The sequence below is a fragment of the Mesitornis unicolor genome, unplaced genomic scaffold (assembly GCF_000695765.1).
Source record: "Mesitornis unicolor isolate BGI_N332 unplaced genomic scaffold, ASM69576v1 scaffold12801, whole genome shotgun sequence".
NCBI classification, from domain to species: Eukaryota; Metazoa; Chordata; class Aves; order Mesitornithiformes; family Mesitornithidae; genus Mesitornis; species Mesitornis unicolor.
Genome location: NW_010165837.1, coordinates 31305 through 54841, shown reverse-complemented (window position 1 = coordinate 54841; position 23537 = coordinate 31305). Strand labels below are relative to the sequence as shown.

At 36.5% G+C, this 23537-nt stretch overlaps 1 protein-coding gene across 1 annotated transcript in view; it reads right to left on the bottom strand.

The window, feature by feature from the left end:
- Window positions 1–3521: 3521 nt before the first annotated feature.
- Window positions 3522–23537, bottom strand: part of LOC104548681 (cadherin-7-like) — a gene marked incomplete at its 3' end in the record, with an annotated part of 42298 nt that continues 22282 nt past the window's right edge. The window contains exons 2-5 of the mRNA XM_010194770.1: window positions 15875–16169; window positions 7535–7654; window positions 5092–5259; window positions 3522–3709 (exon numbers count right to left, since the gene is read on the bottom strand). Coding sequence (XP_010193072.1) covers window positions 3522–3709; window positions 5092–5259; window positions 7535–7654; window positions 15875–16169 — 771 coding nt within the window. The remainder of the gene's footprint in view (window positions 3710–5091; window positions 5260–7534; window positions 7655–15874; window positions 16170–23537) is intronic.

Sequence of the window (23537 nt, the reverse complement as noted above, 5' to 3'; positions counted from 1 at the left end):
TTTAGGCTAGTAGCTTGTGTATCCTGATGGTGGGCACTAGGCAGCAACAGTTACTAGTATGTAGAGGAATATGGAATCCTCAGTCCTGCCATGGCTACAGAAACTATGAGAAGAATTACTACTTATTGAAAAACAGCACTGTTCTCAAACTGTCTAGAGAAAAATTCATCCTAAATAAACCGTTGCAAACCAAAGAGATAACTGGATTCAGCAATACAGAAGAGATATAAATGAAGGAAGAATACATTCCATATTTCAATGAATATCACTGTTTAAGCAAAACCACGATTATTTTTTCCTGCTTCTGACTTTTGATGTTTTGAAGTCTCTGTTATAGGGTGCAGAGAAGAAATGAGTTCAGAATTATGTGGAAAAAAAACCTAAGCAAACCAAAAATTAAATGCACCTAAATCTCATTCAGCAATTTTGCCACCTTTGAAGTCAATATATGTATTAGTCAAGTATATCATACACAAGTAATCTTGAGAAATACCTAGCCATGTAACATTTTTCTCTTTCTAATATCATGATTCTTGGTAACTTTCTTTTTTAAAAAGTTAATTTTCCTGAATTTACATATATAAATAATTCATTTGCAATTTTTGCTGGTCATTTTCTTTCATATTCCATCCACTTGGAGCATACAAAAATCCTGCTTTGCTCAATGAATTCTTAAATCTTACTTCTGTCTTTTTTTTATGAAAACTTTTTTTTTTTACTTGATGTTCCTCTTGTGTTGAAATCTTAGTTTTTAGTGAGGAAGTCAACTTTTCAAACTGTCTCAAAACAGATATCCTTCTGAAAATAGAATGTAAAATTCTCAGTTTGCATGTGGAACCCTGATAACCAGGTGCCAAACTTTCTCTAAAACACCCAGCACAAAAATGAATGGAGCAGTGCCTGCAGCTGCTCAGAGATACTGGCAGTGATTTTCATGCCTGGCCTACTGATTTGTATGTATGATTGCAGCAAAAGTATGCAAAGCTAAGGCACACATTTGCATTTGGAACCAAAGTATGCTTTTTCAGAAGTCTTTGCCTTGGCATTTTACTGCTTGATGTGTACACAGACATGTCATCTGAGCATATAAATACATATGAATTTAAAATGATGGGCATGCATTTGGAGGCTGAGCTGTTTCTCAATGCCTCAGCTGATTTCAGGGACATGAAAAGCAGAGAGCTAATTGCGCTCAGAAGTGTACAGAATGTCATGTGCCAGATAGTAAAAAGCTTAGGCAGCTTCCAGGCTACAGACTTAGCTTCTTCCCTGATTCCTTACTAACAAGCACACATTATCATGCAGGGATAACCTCTGCCTGACTCCACTGTGATCTGACATATTAGGCTCTGTGGCTGATGCCCATTTAAACTGCATACACTGTCATTAATGGTCTTCTATGTACATGTCCTTCAGAGAAGAACAAGGTGCCGTTGCCTATTAGCCACTGGGCTTGAGCTCTTCACTTTCTTTCTTCCCTCCTAGCAAATATTCTCTGCCATTTTATCTGCAGGATTGGTAGGAACATCTTTCAGACTTGGACAAGGCATTGAGTTCCCTGGAGTCCAAAAGAAGAGATAAGGGCATCCAGAGCTTTGGGAGGTGTCTCTTGGTGTGGGGACTCTCCTCTGGGTATGGCAGGGAAAAGTTGCTAATAGTAAGTAAATAAGAGAAATGTCGTAACGTTGTAGAGAAAAAAAACCCTCTGAAATCTTGTGCCAAAATATAGCAACATCTAAGTTTAAAAATTATTAGCAAATCGGAGCATTTAATCAGGTAAAAATTTTGTAATCTTTTTAATGCAGTCTCATAGCTACAGGACAAATTCAGTACTGAAAAGTCCAGTTCAGCTCCCTAGCTAATATGATTATAGAAATAATAAATGACATTTATTTGGTCCACTGTGCAATACTGTAACAGGATATTCCAGGAACAAACACTATGACTACAAGAGCACACAAAAAATTAAAATTAAGTCATCAGTTCTCAAATTAGATTGCTAAAGACCCCAACTGATTCACTCTGGCACTGATAAATGCTTTCCCTCTAGGATAGGCATATTTCTTACAGATGTTTGCTCAAAAACCTTAAAACAGGCAAACTGAAGTAGCCACCTTGAATTTGGCTGTTGAACAAAGACACAGCTAACTTTTCATCACTTGTATTTCAAATGTGCTATGCAGAAATTAGGACAGTTTGCAAGAAGCTTAAGATGGATTTTTTTGCCTCGAAAAAAGATGAGTCACATCACACATCTTAGAGCCTGATCTTTCAAGGGTGCTGAACATCCTTCATTTGCTGTGATATCTATGGATGCTTACCAGCTCTCAGTAGGTGTTCAGAGCATCAGAGAATTAGCCCATTGCTTTGCAGAGTCATGCAATATTAACTTATTTCAAAGGAGAAATGTTACTGAAATTTTATATCGTTTTAAAAAGAAATTGATGCACCAGAGACAGAAAAAATACAACAACAAAAGAAAAAAACACAAACAAAAAAAACAAACCCCCAAACAAACAAACAAACAACAACAACAAAAGCAGAACAAAACAAGAAAGATGCACAACTGGTAGGTGAAGTTTATAGAGATTAAAGAGTGCATAGAAAATAAAAGTCTTCTATGGAATCTTATTAACTACAAACATAGATCCTCATTCAGGAACATACTTACACATACTCTGAAACATGAAGTCAGTTCCACATTTTAACAGATACCAGTGCTTAGCAGAGTTAGGGCTACAGATACAGTATTGTCATTACTAAGCATTCACACATTAAGAGTATGAAATTATATGAGAAGAGATTCTTCTGTTTAAGGTGTTGGGGTTTTTTTCTTGTTCTCCTCAAAATTTAATTTTTCTTGCAAAATATTTCAAAATAAAAGTATACTCATTAAGATGTGTTACAGAAAGGTGAGAATGCTGAGTTTTAATATTTTTATGTAAATATGATTTTTCAATTTTATAATGTTAGTTTTATAACTGCACACATAGAAAGCTAATAAAAATATTTCCATTTTTTAAAATAATATTTTCATAATTTATTATATTGTAAACTACTCTTACTGATACATAATTTTAACATCAGTAATGTATGCCTTTTGAACAGAACAACATCAGCCATAGAAAATTAGATTTTTTTTGAAAAATAAGTTTAGGATTTATTTTTGTTTTGGAGCTTGCATTTTTACTGTAAGATATATTTTCACATTTTCTCTTTAATACAAGGACAAAATGAGACTAAAGCTTAGATTTCCATCCAAACTTGTATGTGCAGGAGCTTTAAAAAAACCCTCATCAAAACAATACAGCTATTGCCAAAAAACCCATACAATAATTTTCAGTGTAAGCAATTAAAATGCTCAAAATCGCACACACGTGCACGCAATGAAGTCAAGATGAAATATGCCAATGGCCAACAGTAACTTTTACAGCAGATAAGAATAAAAAGCTCATACTCTCGTTACCTGCCCTCATATTGCACAGATTGAAACAGAATCAGTGACAAAAAATCAGACCTACCTTCTGTATTGTTATGATTCCTTCCTGAGTGTCTTTGTCAACAGAAATTTTGAACACTCCCAAACCATCACCATCCACGATTTTATACTCCATTTCAGCATTAGGTCCCACATCTGCATCTGCAGCTTTTATTCTGGCCACCACAGAAGCTACTGGCAAAGACTCTGGGACATTATACTGATATGATCCTGTGAAATTTAAAAGTTTAATGAAATTGGAGTCTTCTGGGACTGTAGGCTAAAAAAATTCTAGCCGCCTTAAAATCTATCTTCCTTTAAATTATGCACTTGAATATTTGGTCAGGCTACCAGAACATATTCTTCAATTTAAAACAGAATTGCCCTTTTTTTGCTAGGTTTTCCTTGCAATGAACTCTACTATAAGTACTATTGGCATTTCTTCCTATTATCAGAGAAGTACAAAGGCAAAGACACAAAAACATAATTCAAAACTTAAGTGCAAATCATGAGGTGAATGCTTACTATGGAGTTCCAATGAAGAAAATACTTTACTTTTTTGTTTTCCACAAAGAGTAAAAAAAGTAAATCAAATAATATCAATATAAACTCTTATTCTTTTATAGCTGTGTATCATGATTAGGCGGTCTGCAATCTGAATATGACTAGAAACTGATATATATACATTTCTTCAACAGTAAGAGCACCATCTGTATTCTTGAAAATTCCAGCTTTCTCGTTCAAGTACAAAATGACATATATGCTGTCAAAAGGGTATCTGAGTGCAGTTGGTAGCCAATAACACCCTCACCTTCAAATATAACCTCAGTTATTCTATTAGTATTTCAAGCAGTTGGTAGCTTGAAATAACAGGAAAACTATTATGCACAAATCTATTTTTTATATCATTGGAAGTGAGGCTGGAGTGGATGTGAATATATTCTTCACATTATTCTAATTCTAGTTAGCAAGGACTTTTTTTAAGAAAAGCACCCCAGACAGTATGCTATTTAGAAACTGAGCTCCTGAACTCTTCAAGTTTGAGTGTATAACCATGCTCTCCTCTCTTGGTTAGGATCAGAGCCATCTTGGTCAAAGAAAGTAAATGGAGGAAAGATGACTTTCCAGCTCTTTTGTGATTAACTCCTTAGGAAACACTCTGTGCACAAAAAAAAATCCTGATAAAATGCCAAAGGCATATGAAGGATTAAGAGTAGAGTTAAAGAATTATGCATCCTGAAGTCCAGCTGGCAAGAGCTAAATATATATTAAGGTGTACTTTTTTTCACTTTTTATTCAGAGTGAGGGAGTAAAATACATTAATAAATGCACCTGCTGTACATTACTTCATTTCAACTGATCTGAAACATATTAGGTAAAGAAAAAATATTATTCTAATGTAATAATAGTAATAATCATAGCAATAATCATAGCAATAATAATAGAAATAATAATAATAACAATAATAATAATATATTGCTGATGGTGATTCTCAATGTACTTAACATAGAAGCTGAGTCCTTCTACTCTTTGTTAGAAATAGCATAATGTGCAAAGAAAATAACAGTGTTTAGAAATATTATTACAAGTCATATTTTTACAAAGTAGCTTACGTCGTGGAAAGCGGGGTGGGTTGTCATTAACATCAGTCAGGGTGACAGTTACTGATGTAGTCCCTGATAATCCACCGTTCTGCCCAACCATATCCTTTGCTTGAATAACTAGTAGATATTGGTCCTTGGCTTCTCTATCCATATTTGGAAGGGCAGTCTTGATAACACCTGCAGAAGACAAGGTAAAGTCAATTGTTGCACAAGAAGATATGTCACTGTGAATGCTGAGTTTGCCTTTAAAAGGTAGCAGCAGATCAATGACTTCAACAAGAAAGCAAAGAATTAATGTCAACACTAATACCACAGTTTTTGTCTAGGAGCTGAACTGATGAACTACAAGCTTATTTTAAGTAGTCACCAAAACCCACCAATCTTTATTTAGTACTAGATTCTTTGGGTCATGGCATCCACGACTGTTTTTCTCCAAATATAATCTCCCTGAACTGTAGACTTCATAATGTCCTGGGTAACTCCCTTCCCTGGAGGATATAATCTTCTGCGTTCGATTTTTCATTCTTTTAGAGCTAGAAAGAACAGAATATTCTGCATCCATTCTTAAGATTCCAAGGTCAAGATTCATTTCACAATGTCTTGAAAAGTCATTCATCACATTAACTCTTACTAATATTGATATCATACCACACTCCTCATACATATGAAATTATCTTATTTTATCATATATTTGCTTTAACACTACCCACTTCTAAAGCATTAGTATAATTAATATATTTTTGATTTATTAATGGAAATACTGTAATATTTGAAATAGTTTTCATTATATCCATTTGATGATCTGCATACAATTTGTAATTAATTGATGTGAAATGAAAACCAGAAGAAAGCTCCATGTTTCATCTGTTGATATAGATCAAAAAATAAATATGCCTTGTCAGAACGTGATGACTTTATGAATATTTCATGCTCAGTACACAGTACAGCCGCTAACTCTGATTTCCAGAGAGGCAGCCGTTTACTCCACCAGCACTTAGTGTCAGCAGCAAAGGAAACATAAACAAACTAAATAAAAGAGAGGCACATTGGGACACATATCTCTTCATCTGATATTTGTTGAATGTTTAGCTAGAGTTTTATTTCTTTCTCTTCCCTTATGAATGCAGGACTTGCCATTAATCGTCTCTGAGTTGAAACATTTATTTCACAAACAGACTGTCTCGCACTAATTCATCCATTTTACAAGACATGTTAAAATACAATTAATATACAATTTCACGTTATTTTTTCTACATCGCTTCTTCTGGCCTGCTTGTTTTTCTACCATAGTTAAATTGCCAGGCAACGTTAACCAATCATTTGGAAGATAATTATCATGCACACAGGAAACTTGAGTATCACATCAAAGTGAAACTGTATGCAAACATTTCAGTCTGAGTCCTTAAAGATTTTGATTTAGCAGAAACTACCATATTATTGTTCAAGGCCTGTCTGCTGTAGTTATGGCAATACATATTGTATATACATATACATGGGGAGAGAGAGAGAGAGAGAAAACCACTATAAATCATACTCACTGGGGAGGGGGAAGAAAGTGCTATATATCTCTGCTGAGGAAGGACCTATTGCAATATGAAGATGATTCTACTATTAATTTCTGCAAATTTAGATGTTGTTAGAGTGTGACCTTTTGGTCATAGCATTGGGATTCAGGTCTGATTCACATCATGGATTGTTAATGATAAAAAGGGTAAACAGTTTGTTTCTCTTTTGTCTCAACTTGTCCATCTTTGAAATGAAGATTATAACTGTTCATGTTGGTGTAAGTGAAGGCTCAGGCACCAAACAAAACTGAACAGGGTGAGAACTTATTTTCCTACTCTGTGAAATGATACAGTAGAATAGGTAATGTTTATTAAAACAGCAGAGGATTGAAGGTTGCATGTTCTTGTGGCTTAAAATATCCACAAAATTTCATGAAAATAGTAAAAAAAAAGTTCCACTAGTAATTTGTTTTGAACATGGCAGCAAAATGTTATTTCAGATAAGAAGCACGGTGCTTTCTTCTTCAAATTAATAAAGATATGTTTCCCACAACAAAACTTCACTTTAAAATGTAGAATGGAAAGATGATCATGCTACACTTAAGGAAAATCTGGCTATGTGACATGAGTTATTTCTAAAGCAAGCATTTGCAAAAAAAAATGTTCACAGTATCTTGAAATTTCAATTGATCAGAAAGATGGCAACAGGCAGCAGACCAGGGAGCTGGTAGATTGACAAGAAAATAAAAAATCCCATTCCAGCAATGTCTGCTTATCAAATAGCTCAGATGTGTGGTTTTCATAATGTATTCTAAAGAATAAGAGATTAAAAGATAAAAAAAATCCGTATGTATTCAGTTAAACACAAGACCACATTAATAACTTCCTAGGAAGTTTTAATGTACATTTTCTTTCTACATTACTACAGATAGTTTATGGAAAGTTACCTGTTTTTGGTTCCACAGAAAAGTAAGGTTGTCCTTGCAATATGCTGTAAACCACTCGAGCGCTGTTGCCGTAAGTAGGATCATCTGCATCAGTGGCTGTCACTTGAACCACAGAGGTACCTGGAAAATATTTAAGGGATTATTGTACACAAAAGATCCAAAATTTGAACTACACTTATTCACAAGCTGTGCTAATATATATCTGGAAATAATCAGACTTTTCACAACTGTTCATCATTTTCATGCTGATTCAGCTTGGAATATAAGGTCCTCTTTGTAAACCAGTAGTGGATATCACAAAGTTCCATCTTCCCAAATAGTCTCAGCCTTTGACTCAGAGCAATAAAAAACATCTCATTCAGTAGCTCCCCCTCTCTATCTCTGCTTTTGATTGGTGGAGGGTATGTGAACAATATTTCTTAAATGATGGTGGTGACTGAATTATGCTTAAGTATGAAATACAGTAACAGTTTCCCTTTGAATAGAAGTCTGCATGCTAAAATTGTAACAAGTGCTTAAAGATTAAAATATAAATACAGATATAAGTATTTTAAGTTTTTATAATTATACACTTATATTAAAATTAATTTTAGCCTATGAAGTTATTTACCCTTTTATAAAGTGATGGTGAAGAGTTTCTTTTTAAGGTCAGGGAAAAACTGGTGAGAGCTGACTCTAAATTCCTTTAAAAAGTATTAATTTTCTTCAACAATCTGCAGTACTTGAAGTTGTGGTAATAATCTGCTTCATGAACATTTTGTGAGCAAGAAATGTCTCTGTGTAACAGGAATAAGAAAGCAAGATGTCTAACTGGCTAGTAAGAAGGGTATATTTTGTGAAGATCTCATTCGGCATCCAGCTCCTATTCATTATGTTCTCCACATCTGTTCCCATTTGTTTTGTTCTGTACAACAGCTTCCATGATGTATGGTGAGAGCAGAATAAAACAACACTTTGGAGCCAGGACCTTGGCCATGGTCACCACCCTTTGATAGCCAGAAAGGATTATTTTTTCTCACTAGCAGATTGTCTGGAACATTGAGAACTTCCATTCAACAGCCCGGGGACCCGTTTGGAGGTCAGATTGCAAATTAATGTTGTAGCAATTTGGCAAATGCCCAGTAAAGGTCTTCTGCAGAGGATCAGATTCTTTCATAAACTGGATTTAGACACAAGATTAGGGAACATAATTCGTTAAAGAGAGAGTTCATTTTCCAAATGAACACATTTTTGACATGTGAAAATGAGAGCAGCAAGTCTAGAAATCACTCTTTAGGAACAAATTGCAATAGCAGAATGAACTTAATATTTAAGTTGTATTCTGGCCAGTTTTATTTGGATTTTATCAGGAAATGGATAGAAGAAAGTTCTTAAAATCTTCGTATCTGATATATTATATATCCTATCCATTTTCCTCAGCTTTTTAATTTTGAGTTAAGTAGAGGATCACAAATGAGTCTTGGGACCAGGATGAAGGCTTGGAAGGAGAGAAGATTAAGTGTAGCTCTCCATAAAAAGGTACAGATTAGAAAGGATGGGACCTACTTGAATGAAATCTGACCAGAAATGATCATTCATAAGATAACTTTATTCACTTAAGTTATGACCTAGCTAACCCACATTCCTGATCTCTCTTCCTGAAGTATCCATGACAAAGTATTATGATTGCAATTCTATTTTAAATGCAATTTTTCTCTCTTGTGGACTGTCTAATATTTTTGGACAGGGAAAATCTCAATCTGAAATTTCACATGCAACTATTAAGTAAATGGAAACTTTAAAAGAAAATTGGTAGTTAATCCGTCAAGTCATTTATCAGTTATAGGTCTTAAAATACATCAATTTTCTGTTCACCAGTAACTAAGAGCTTTGATTCAGTATGTCAAACTGATTTTACAGATTACTCTATAATGTAATTTCATACAGGGACCTATTTTAAACTTGCCAGAGTCTCTCCAGCTTTTGAGTACAAGGGTATCATAATGACTATTTGACATCCTATGTCCTTAGTGAAAGCCAGGCTTAGCACATTTACAAAGTCCCTAAGCCCTGCCAATGAAGCTTTCAATGTCTGCAAATATTGGCAATAGTGCTTATAAACCTCACAGACAGTTACGTCTTTGGTCCTTGCCCTTGCTGCTTTCAAGGACTTCAGATGGATACAAGATCAAAGAAATTATAGGCTCTGCAATCTCAACAAAGACATTTTGGAAATCTTGCAAGCTTATAAGTGTTTGTTTGCTGTAAAAATCTATTGGTGCAGCAAACAAACTCCCTACATTCTGTGAGATTAATAAAGTCAGAATCTGATTATAACTGGCTCTCTCCTAAAACACAAAGATCCTTTAGAAAACTTTTTAGGTGGAAATCCTAACACCAAATCTTTCTGCAATCATCCCACTTGAGTGTAATCAGCAACTAAAACACAATGGTACTTTTCTAATCCCTTTGTGCTAATCGACTTCTCTGACAACTCATGGGGGAAAGATATTTTAAAACAACTGCTGCTGTATTTATTTCTTTACCAGCTGCACACAAAAACTTTGTGCTTCCAGAAGTCCCATGCCAAGAGGGAGATTTCTGCACAATATATATTTTAAAAAGAATATGCAAGCTAACATAAGGTATGATAACTACGTGAAAAGACCTACGTGTAGGAAATCAGTTCCAAGGAAATATAATGCACAGAAAGATCTGTATTTGAAGATTTCAAGAGATTTTCTCAGAAGATTTATCTTGAAGAATGGGAATTCCTTCAGAGGATGATAATTGCAACACAAAGCTGTCCTATTTTTTCTTGCAATGGATTGATGTCAAATTCATGTGCTTATTTTCTCTTAAAAAGTAAGTAATCGGTAAAGCTCTATGGATACTCATAGATCATAAACAAATCTATAGGTTGAGGAAAAATGGGTAGTTGCATCGTAGTTCCAACTTCAACATCTTACAAAGGGAGAGTTTGTGTTCCTGCACTAAAATTAGGTCTTCCTTTTACTCCTTAACGCTTTCCCCTACCTCATAACACAGGTATTGTTATATATATCAGCTGTCATACATGCATCCAAGATTAGGACTTACAGGTAACATTTGACAGTCAACAAACGGCACCACACCTTCACTCCATCCAACAAAATAAGCATCCTAGTAAATCTTGTTAATGGCAGAACTGGTCGAACACCTGGACTGCAGGTATAATCAGGACACTAGCCCTACCCCAGACTTTCATAAATGATTACTTATAACCTATAGAATCACAACTACAACTTTAAATATTTCTTACACTTTGTGTATCTGATATGAGTTACAGCAATATTTCCAACATGTTGCAGAGATCAACCTTTTCTGTGATAGGGTCAAATAAAGGTAAATTGGTTGCTGAAGCTTAGTATGAGTTGGAGATTCTTCAAAGGGATCCTTTTTCAATCTCATGTTTATTGTTTCAGAAACCTCTGTACAGAGCTTTTTAAAAAGCTTGCTAGTAACTTGTGTGGTATTTTAACAAAGTTTTAAAATGAGTTTGTAGGAGAAAGTCTTGTGTGACTTCTGTTTTTAACATTGATGAAATAATTTAAGAGAAAAATGATTTTTAAAACAAGATTATCTTAAATGCTTAGTTTTTAAATGTCTAATATGTGTAATACACAAAACAATTCAATGATGACATCACATTTCTATGTGATATCAGCTGCTACTAGAAATAATAAAAACCTTTACTATCAAGTTATCTATAATACCTGCTTAATCTATACATGCAACAGCTCAGTCTGGTTCTGCTCTGTACCATCTCGTACTTCTGTGCTTCTGCCACGGGCCCTCACCCAGAGCTGCTGCAGCAATGTCTTCACATCCTTGCACCTCCAGGAATGTGATGGGGGAGAGAGAGCACCTGGAGGAAGGTTCTACCCTCTTCATCTTTCCCCTCCAACAACCTCATTACGTTAGCTTCACTTGGGCACAAAGTCCAAGATTGGTCTTAGCCAAGCAGCAAGGTTAGATAAAGTGAAGCAGAGGGGACTGGTGATTGTAGGGAGACATGCTCCATTCAGTCTCTCAAAACCCACTTACTCACTTGTACCAAAGATAATGATATAAAACTTTTTTTTTCCTTTTTTTTTCCTTTGGTATAAAAATCAAATGTATTTGTCCACCTCTATCTGAAAGAAGTCCAAAGACTGGAAGAAGGCTAATGCCACCCTATATACAAGAAGGGTTCCAAGGAGGATCCAGGTAGTTATAGGCCCATTAGCCTCACATCGATCTCTGGGAAGATTATGTAGCAAATCTTCCAGAGTAGCATCACCAGTAAACTGGGACATCTGATTGGGAAAAGCCAACATGGATTCACCAGAGGCAGATCATGCCTAACAAACCTGATCACTTTCTATGATGGAGTGACCTGCTCAGTTGATATGGGGCAAGCGGTGGATGTTGTCTACTTGGACTTCTCTAAGGCTTTTGACATGGTACCCCACAGCCTCTTCTTTTAAAAACTGACAAACTGCAACCTAGATAAGTGGTCTGTGTGCTGGGTGGGGAACTGGCTGATGGACCATTCCCAGAGGGTGGTAGTAAATGGCTCTTTCTCTAACTGGCAACCAGTCACAAGTGGGGTCCCTCAGGGATCAATATTGGGTCTAATGCTATTTAATATCTTCATTAGTGACCTGGATGTTGGAACCAGAAGCTCCCTGATGAAGTTTGCTTATGACACCAAAATGAGTGGGATAGTTGACACTCCAGAAGGGAGAGCCACCCTCCAGGAAGACCTGGACAGACTGGACGAGTGGACTAGCAGGAACTGTGTGAAATTCAACATGGGCAAATGTAAGGTCTTGCATCTGGGAATACATAATCCAGGAATGCATCTGAGACTGGGTTCCACCTGGCTAGAGAGCAGCCCTGTGGAAAGGGACCTGGGGGTCTTGGTGGATGACAAGCTCAACATGAGTGAACAGTGTGTTGCAGCTGTAAAGAAAGCCAACAGAATGCTGGGCTGATTTTAAAAGGGCATCACCAGCAGAGATAAAGAAGTCATTATTCCTCTCTGCTCAGACCACACCTTGAGTACTGTGTCCAATTTTGGTTCCCACTATACAAAAAAGATGTGGACAGGTTGGAAAGGCTATAGAGAAGGGCCATGAGGATGACTAGAGGACTGGAAGACCTGCCGTATGAAGAAAGGCTGAGAAAACTGGGCCTGTTCAGCCTTGAGAAGAAAAGGCTCAGGGGAGACCTTATTACCATGTACCAGCACCTAAAGGGTGGCTACCAAGAAGATGGAGACTCCCTTTTCATGAGGAGTCACATGGAAAAGACAAGGTGTAATGGAGACACGTTGTTTCTGGGGAGATTCCAATTGAACTCCAGAAGAAACTTTTTTTACCATGAGATCAATTAGACGTTGGTAAATTCTCCTACATTGGTCAGTTTTAAGAGGCAGCTTGGCAGGGTGCTGACTCATCTCATTTAAACTATACTTTTACCTTGAGAGATTGGACTAGATGATCCTTGTGGTTCCTTCCAATCAGGTATTCTATTATTCTATGAAATAAACATGGCAATAAATATATTTGCTGTGCTTGGTAACAAGCAATGGTGTTGATATGCCTGAAGAGTAGAGAAGACGAAACAAACCCAAAATGAAATTGTGTATTGGAATTTTTATCCCCCGTTCCCTTGGCTGTAAGCCAAATAAGTCAGTATCTTACATCAGCTATTTTTTTGGTCAACATCACAAAAACACTCTTTTAATACTCTTTTAGCTACAATTTGTAATCTTCTTATTAGAAATGTAACACTGCTAGATCTTTTAGGCAAGAGACATACTTAAAAATAGCCCTATGATTTTCAGATACACCATATCTTTGAGGTTTTTGCTATGAATAAATTTACAAGCCATCAAGATATTTACCCTATCCAGGATAATCAATATAATTGGGCATGACCCAAATACAGTTTGAACCTGACCTGAAGTAATTTCAAATAACAGAAAAGATTGACTTCAATTAGTCTTAGATAAAGTCCTAAAATATTTGTCAAATAAAATACAGGAATATTATACTTGCATTACTATCAGGTTAAATGTTATAGTTCTCATAGCTTTATAGTTAATAGTCCTGTGATCTCTTTCATTTTATTTAACACCCAATTAAAAATCCCTGTCATGGATATAATTTTAAACAAAATGGGAAAGATATTTTGTTTCTCCTTAATATTTAATGAATGCTCTAGGTGATTAATTAAAAATTGTGTTATATGAATAAACTATAAATCAATGTGACTATGTAAGACAAGTGCCACGCAGGCATCTCATGGTAATCCTTAATTCAGTAACAACATAGTATTTGGTAGCTGTGCAACACAAACCATGAAGATGTTTATTATGTAGTTTCAGGAAGCTCATGAAGATGAAACTGTCCATAGTCAAAACAAATGTCAGAGAGCGCACAAGTCTCAGTAATTTTGCACAATATGTCACCTAAGTTGAATATACATTTGGTGTTGCGGTCTGCATGAGTGAAAATTTATTTCAGTCATTTATGTGGTAAAGATTCAACAAAATATGCAAAAGCTGCTCACTGTGAGAAATAGTCCTTATGTTCTCCACTGCACACTCTGCACTCCCCCCAGATTGATTGCTAATATATTTTTGGAACAAATGGAGCATGAGTGAGGGGTAGAAGCATGGATTTGTGTGTGTAGGTAAATCCTTATGTATCTGTAGTAGTTGTCCAGATGTCAATATACCAGTAAAGGACAATACAGAGGTAACTCATGCAAAAGGAAAATGCATGTGCTCTTCAGGGTACAAGACAAAGGTACAAAAATCTAAACATTGCTGCATGCTACAGCTCACTTAAATAATATAATTGTAATATAAAAGAGCATTTTTAAAATAATATATATATTATTTACAGAAAATACTTTTGAAGTGCTTAATATTTAGGTTTTACAGTCTTAGATTATCTGATTATCTGTTTTTCCAAAGTGCAGCAGTAAAAAGTTCTCAGCAATGTATCACAACTTCATCTCCTCCCTGATACTCCTCAAAAGCTGTGGTGCCCATCTTTCTTTAAAAAGGCTACTATTGCTTCTTCAGCCATCCACGTAGTGTACAGATGACAATGAAGTGTCAAATATCAAATGAGAAATAGTGTCTATGTGCACTGCTTAGTAAAATAAATAAATGGAAAACTCATTAGCAATGCTTTACTTATCCCCTATTGGCTCCTAAGCTGAGTTTCAAATACAAAAGCAATGTTGGCAAACGATTGCTGCAGAGCACTTAGGCAAGGAAGATTCTTTTTTTCTCTCTAGCTCTAATTTAGAGGCATTATTTAACATTGAAAAACACAGGAGATGGTTATAGCAAATTCTATATGGGCAGTCTTACTGTAAGAGTATAAATTCTGATATGGTTTAAAATCACTGACGCAAATAAAATCCTAATTCCAACTACCATCTAACTCTCTTCACCTGAAGTGAGACTTCCCATACATGCATTTCCACTGACGTAGATTAAGTTTTTCTGTTTTTTTTTTTTAGCTTCATGCTTGGATTTATATTTTCAGGTAAACGTAAAATTTACCAAAATGTTTTCAGGCCAAACTCCTATCTGGTCTGAATCAGCCAGCTTTCAAAAAAACTATGGCACCTGACACCAGATGAGCATTTGATCTCTTTAAAATGAAGAGATAGTGGATAGTGCTGAAATTCTTCCCAGCAGTCAAACTTCGGAAAAATTAGCTTTTCCTTTTTTCCAACAGCTTGTCTGAAGCCTCTAAAAGCCATTCTTCTCTGATTTCACTGGCATTTTGAAACTATTCTAAGTTGTACTCCATTCCCTGATGGCTTGCATGTATTTCCCAGAGAGCTGGATTTCAGTATTAGAAAAGATATACAGTAAACTGTTACTGATATATGCAACACTTATCATAAAAATTATGCTATGTACTAGCAGGAATCTGAAGATTTTGCTAAGGATGGACTTTATCTGAATAAAATGATACATTATCATCTCTGAGTACCATAGAATAGATGTGAAACTTATTATTGTTAATGAGAATTATAAAATAAAGCCTCTGGACACTGGAATCAGAAATACACCATAAAATGCTTATCTGAATCCGTACATAGCTATTTTGAGTTTCACAACATTTTTGAAAGGGTAAATACTTAATCTAGCATGTTATTTCCACTCAAGTCTTGAAGTATCTTACTATTGCAGGTGCCTCATAGATAATTAAGTAGCTTAGTGTGACACAGTAAAAAATAATGAAATTTTTAAAAAGGCAATAGGAACAAATTTCCCACAATACCAACAGTGTATTTTGCACTTACCCACAGGAGACATCTCGGGAACTCCAGCAGTGTAAGGACCATCCAGAAACTTTGGCTCATTGTCATTGATGTCCTGAATCTTAATGACGAACTCAGATTCTGGCTCCACAGGTTTATTAGTCAGCCTATCTAGTGCTTGTGCTCGGAGAGTGTAGTAGGCCTGCTCTTCTCGATCCAGCCTTTTTGTAGCATGAATATCCCCCGTGTTCTCATCAATAATGAAAATGGAACTTGCCCCTTCGCCTGACAAGATGTATTTGATGGAACCATCTCCTTTATCAACATCAGAGTGAAGCTGGTGAAAAATTGATGAGATACGAGATTAACTTACAAGAGAGTCAGTGGCATGGAGATATGTAAAAATAATCCTTATGTTGAGCAGCAGTACATGAAATTTTATTGTTCTTTGAAAGATAAGCTGAATGTTTATCATGCAGAGCATATGGGGGACCATTAGAATCTCTCAGCTTGCTCTTTTGAGCAATGTAATTTCATTCTATCCTGCAAACATTCTCAATTACAAATGCATTTGATATTGTCTTACAGTCTTATCATACCAGAATTTTACATTGCCACACACACATACACACATGCGCACATATGATTACAACCATAACTTTATTTCTAATTGAATTTAACTACATTGTTGGTTTCAGCTTATAATCCTACTGAAGGGTGAGACTTCAACCAAATAACACTGTAAACTTAATGTCATTTTGTGCTTGCTCCAGTGCAGGTATGGGAAATGGCATACTGATGTCCTCATTGTCTACTGTGCAGAGCAGTAAAATATATCAAATGAAGTCAAATGGATTAGCTGATAGATGGCTCACTACTATCTGATGGGCTGGTAACTTCACTTCCGTATCTTGTCTTCCAATATCTAACTTAAGAAAAACGCTGAATCTGAGAAAGACCAAGAATTGTCCTGGCACCGTCTGAGCTACATAGCATCCAAAGTCAGGTGTAGTTTCCCTAGGACTACTTGTAGCAGGCACCAGAAAAAGGTACCTCAGTAGGTCAAAATGTATCCTCCATTAGAATTGAAATACAAGTTTACAGAAAGAAACTTCCTTCCTCATTATGCAACCTATTTTAAGTTACAGAGCAAGATTCCACAGGTTTTGTAGCTCTTTAATGTTCATTTAATCTCACCTTCCTGTTGGAGAACACAAACTTCAACAATTCTTATGTACTTTTCAAACTCATAGAAGCAATGTAATTGACCTGAATATCACATTAAAGTAACACACACACATGATGTGTTTAATATGCTACAAGTGAAAAGAACATCAGCAAAATTCAAAGTACTTGCTGTCTTGTTAAAAAGTGGATTATTACTTGTTGAGGACAATGAACTGAGGACAGTGTTAAAGATGTTCAGATTCTTTATGTCTCTTACCTACTTTGTACCTGTCCTAACTCCATGCAATGTTAAGTTTGGAGGTAACTTTGCTGTCATCACCATAATTTCCTCCACCAACATATATTTTTCTCTCAGCTGAGAGTATCACTGAGATAGAAATCACTTCCAGAGAACATGCAGAAAATTGCTATCTCAGGCATAACTTAGCACAGCTGCAAAACCTTTTCCTATTTCAGCAGGGAAGTATTCGTGATCAGTTTTGAATTCTTCAGCTGGATAAAAAGCTGTCTATTTCTTACACATTATTTCACTTACACTGTCTGGATATCTCATACTTATGCAATAACAGTGCACTACCTCCCTCTTTTATGACAGAAATGGAGTCCGAGCTTTGGATTGGATCAAAAACAGAAGTAGGGTGTCTAAATTAGATTATCTACATTATATCAAAATGTAGCTTATCCTCATTCTGCTGCTACCTAACTCCTGAGATACCTAAACAAGCTTGAGGTTTCTTTGGTGGATTTCTCCAAACATTTAAAGTCCTGCTTCTCAGGACACTCGGGAACAGTCAATGCTGGCGCTGTGAGCAGATCAAGGTAAAAATGTATCTCACATCCAGGCTCTTTCAAGATGTGCAGCACTGCATATTGCTCATCCCTAATAGCTGTGGGTTTAATCAATAAATCATACCTCTGTTCACCTCACAAATCTGGCAGCTGGGGCTCTTATGCTTTTTAAACTTGATTGGAAGAAGTACCCATCTTCCCTACAAAGCTACAGTGGCCTGTGAAAGTAAGAACCTGTCTGGCTTGTGTTTGATTTTGGTCTTCTTTTTTTTTTTTCCTTTACTAAGAACTACTTCAGGTTGTGTAATTCTCCTGTGTGCCACAGAGGCATTGTCTGGGTACCCCTACATAGCCCCAGTCCTACAGTCTAGACTAAAATGCTGAGCACCACATTATCCAATAACTGGGATACAAAGATTCAATGCCTTCATATTCTTGAAGTGATTCAGTTTTTTCCATATGTCATATTCTAGCAGAGCACTGGTCTTTTTGTGGTTGCTGAATCTCCCATTCTCCCTGTAAAAGTTATTCCACCTTTTGTGGTATACTTAAGGATGTGCTGGAAGAGAGAAAAGCAGATGACACCAGCATACCCAGCAGTTTATCAGGCAAAGCAGTTTTCTGAAGGTGAGAGATGTGCAAGTAGACCTCTTCAGGCAGAGAAGGGAAAGGATTCCATGTCTCAACTTGCTCAGAGCAACATAACACTTCACCCGAGCACATCAGCACACCTGGGTTTCATGCTGCAGGACTGCACAGCCTTCCTTTCACCTTGTATTTAGTTTCAGCTCTACCCTGAATAACTTTCTAGCAGTGTTTTGAAAGAAAAGAGACCTTCAGGGGAGAGACCAGAAGAGTAAATCCTTAAAGATGCACTGAGTAAGGCTTTCACATCCCAGAGAAAGAAGAAATTCTGCAAGCTCAGCATTTGCAATTTGCTCACTCAGTGGTTCACTGATTAACACCTTGTTTTTTAAGGAGTCCCACTCTGAGGTCCATAAATCTCCTCAAGAATTACACAGTACTGGCTGGTGCCCTGGAGTGAAATGATGAACAGAAGCCACTTACTGGAACGATGCCTTGGTAGGAAACTACAACCGCACGGATTAGTGAAGTAATTAGCAATGACCTTTGTTACTCCAAGGCTGAGGCTCTAGGAGAGCAAATTTATTTGTAACCTTTGTTAAACCTTTGTTAAACTGAACCTTTACAAAACAATACTGACTCATGCTCAAGTTAGTAAAGCACCATTCTCTACCCACTTAACCCTATGAAGGTGATATAGCTCAAAATTTAGTTTATCTTTGGAACTATAGTACAATCAGTTCTCTGTAAAGCATTTTAAAAAATATTATTCAACATTTTAATGCGTATTTTAGTGTCAATCGGAGATAACTGAATAGTACAATACAAAAGAATGCAAAAATAAACTAGCCTAACAGAATCCAGATGTGTATGGTTCAGTTTTAGATCAGCTTTATTCCAGTTCCCTCCAGTATAATCCTTCCAGTGATCTTCAAAGTCATTATTGTAGAGTCATCAGTGTTTCACAACTAGGAATAAAATCTTTGAATGCAGCAGTCCTGTACCATATTTTCAGCTCTGCTATCACCAAATAGGACTTCAAACTAAGGCTTTACAAGTAGAGAGGATCAAGGCAAAGACAGTTGCAAATTCTTGTTTCAAGAGACATGGATGATTCAAATATTCATTGGGTAAATCTCATTTGATACCATTCTGGAACATCCCAAATTTTCTTTCAGAATTAGTTTGCAATAAATATTGTAAATAATATATTTTCTTGTCCTTGTGACCCTCACAAGCTCTCGTGTCAGAAGATGGAAATCTAGGCCATAGTGTAGGGAAATCAGCTTATTTCTTTCCTCTGTTTTCTGAAAGGGGAATGGTACAGGGAAAGATGGTTGCATACTTCCAATTCATTTATTCCATTGTCACCTCCATGCAATATCCATGATGGTCACTCTCCAGTTTGCCTTGGCTTTCAAGAAACTTTATTTCCAATATGAGATTCATGATCCAATTATTACATGCTGATCCTATTGCTTCTTTGGTACATTCTAGATGCATTTAACCTGAAGATTATAAGTGCTTTGGCATTGAGTGTTCCCTGCGTTACATCATGTACAAGAAAGAGAACATGAAAACAGAAAAGGGAAGTAGCAACCTTCTGCAGAGAGATAATGCACTTTAACAGAAATGCACTTTTTTTTAGAAGAAAATTTACTGAGTGACCTCTACTTGTCTCTGAAATCAAGCTAAAAAGAGGGTACTCCTATCTTCTTAGGCCCAACTCCTAAAACTCCTCTCAATTTTAGAAAATGCTTATTCAAAGATATATGAGAGAATGAAGCAGTCAGCTTCCCTCAGTAGCAAAGGCACTATTACCCTAACACCTTCAATGAATGCCATTTAGTCCTCACATAATTTTTTTTGGCCATGCAGCAATAAATGCTTAGTATAGGGTCTCAGTCAATGCGTTTTCACCTGCTTGGAGTCTTTGGATCCTGATTATTCTAGGCGACACCTGAATAATACATTTCCTTCAAGATCCTTAACACTAAATAGTTCTGGATTTTGTCTATTTGTAGGTACAGGTCCGTATGACCAAAGATGATGTCATTTTGCATCAGCTGCCATTAAAGTATGCTAATGCAGTATTGCCAGTAGAGAAGAACATTTATTTTTAACAGTAAGCAGAGGTATTGCACTGTATTTAAAGCAATCTATTTGGCCACCACTGATCTGTTTGAGGTCTGAATGAGAGGTTTGCTATTTCTCTGATTTTCAGTTCAGGATTCCTTAAAGCAGGTGCAATGCCCTTATGCATCTCTTCTCCTTTCTTCCTCCCCAAAGATCATTCTTTGCAGCTGTTCTTCCCTGTGGCTGTATGGCTTACATTTCATTGCAGAGTCTACAGATTCTTGGGGAAGGAGAAAAGCACAGGGAGAACATGAAGATCTGCCAGGTTTTCAGCACAAGCAGGATAGAGAAGTAATGGTGAGAGATAGACAGAGAAAACATGAGATGCTTCACACCTCCTAGCTCCTATAGCTCCCTGAAACCACAAGAAATGTGCACTTGTTTGCAGAACAACTGAAAACTCCTCTCCGGCAGGAGTTACCTTGCCTGCACCCTTTCCTTTCTCGCTGTTAAAGTAACTAGAAATGTAGGAGAGGAATGAAAACTGCCGCCTCATGGCTCATAGGCATCCGTGGTTCTTCGTGATATAGAACTGACGCAACTGAAGCTTTACTCCTGCCTTCTGACTAAAAGCAATGAGGGATTGGAAAGCTAAAAAGGACAAAAGGAAGAAGGAACTCCAAGCCAGGAGCAATCTTCTTGCCCATTTCATAACCACAATTTATTATCACAAAACAAATGTGTGAGGAAGGCACTCTTGTCCTCATATACAAGAAGTCCCCCTGTACCTGCCTCCACCCAACACTTTCTACGAAAAATTGAAAAGGGAATTTGTCAGGTGTATACAGATTAAACATGTAATTGCCAGAAGCTGAAAGAAAGTAGGTGATTTGAAACAAAGACTTAATTTGGATTTTTCTATTAAATTTTGTTCATCACAATGTCCAGGTTCTTAAAACTTCTGTTCATGGATTTAGTATTTACTGTGGTGGCAACTAGAAGGTTTTGAAATCCATTTTCCCCTCAGACTATCAATGCTAACAAGTGTTTTGAATTGTGGTGACTCATAACACCATATTTGGGTTTGGTTTTTTTCTTTTTGTTTTAAATACAACACTGTATTTGTTAAATATCAGGATAACCAAAAGTTCAGTATTGCTGATTTGAAACAATTTCAATGCAAATAGTAACTAATAATTCAAATTCAGAACAGACAATAGAGTTAACTTTTAAATAAAATTAAATTTGCACACATATCACATTTCTGCAATGTATAAGGGCCTCACAATCACAGCAGTTATTCATATAATTGTTTTCAGAAAGAGCTAGGAAACTCTCAGTCCTGTAAACTGCAACCATATTTCAATATCAACAGCTTCAGACATCTTTTTTAATTTCCTTTTCAGTCTCGTTATAGAATTTATATGGGAAAGAAACAGATTTCTCAACATTTTATTGACATCAGCAAAGGCTTGTGATTCAAATAATTGACTTCACACCCAGGCACTAGTGAAAATGTTATACAGCAGGTAATGATTTTCTTATAAGTCTTTTTTCCAAGAAACATTGAGAAAGTTATAAAGGAGTTCCTGGAGGGCCTTTGTTTGCTTTTGGTTTTATAAATTTATGTAAAACCAGAGTACAAACCTGGGCTCAGAAAGAAATATGCTGATCTGTGTTCTGTGCTTTCAGCATAACAGATAATACTGAGGACAAGAGATCAAGTCAATATAAATGGCTACACCCAAAACCTGAACATTTTTAATTAGAGTTTGAAAAGAAGGAACGTGCTTGTAATGCTGCCAGAGTTTCCTTGTCTCAGCAATATTGTCAGTATACTAGGGAACCAGCATGACAACTGTGCCGCAGTGGCACAATTTGCCACTTTGACATACTAGCAATTTCATGCACTGTTTTGTTGCCTCCAGACTCTCTCCTTGTCAGGCAAGTGCAGAGACAGTCACATGGGAATACAGCAAGGCCCCATGCTGTAGACCACAGTATCACCACAGTATATTCATCTAAAACAAGCAGCTGATGACAGGCTTGCTCAAAACCCAGTCAACCTAGACAACACATCTGTTCTGTTTTGATCTAAAACCCCCAAAATTGTGTTTAGAGTGCTCAGACCTGACCAAAGACCTAAGAGATGCTGAAACAACCAAGGTCCAAGACATTACTGATATCTCTTCATATCCAGCATTGTCATTATAGGCTGCCTGAATTCACTCTCTCTCCAAATCCTTTTTTGTGTTGCTACAGGAAATGTTAGAGCCCTACAAATGATCACAGGCCAATATATCTACCCAGGAACACCACAAATGCAATTGGATAATGAGAGTTTACCTCTCACGTGAGCGCATTTCACGTTCAAGGTAAAACCAGGGCACGTTCCTTTGGGAGTACCAGCTATGTTATCCCACAGCTTGTCCCTAATAGCCCTCCTGCAAGCAAATTGTATGTCATTTAGTGTATTTTGATCTCAGAGATCTTCATATTCAACAATGTATATAAAATGAGAGACAACAAAGCTTCATCTACAATCAAGGTAGTCATGGAGGTATATGATTAAGAAAGCATAGGATAAGAGAGAAAACAGATAAGGGCAAAGAGGGAAGTGAGGAAATGGAGACTAAAAAAACCAAGAGGGTAAAAAAAAATCCACAAACCAAATAACCAAAGTGGATGAGAATATGGACAGGTCTGAAGGACCAAGGGAGAACTAGAATGGAAAACAGACTGACGAAAGACCTCAAATGAATGTGATGAGCCGGATGAGGTGGGGCAAGAGGAAGATTAAAGAATGGCAAGTTGAAATAGGAGGAAACAGCAAGGAAAATAAAAGTAAAAAGCACCAAAGAAAGAAATTGCTGAAGTGGTAAGTAGAGCTGATCTTCAGTGAATGATCGGTGTTATGCAAGAACAGTACTTGAGAGTAAAGTTATATAACTTGCAATGCACCATCAATGCACCAGGAATTACACAGGCTGATAACCCAGAATCTGGTCAGGTGTCATTTTACTGATGGTGTGTTTTACTACCACTCCAAGTTCACAAAGATGGGTAG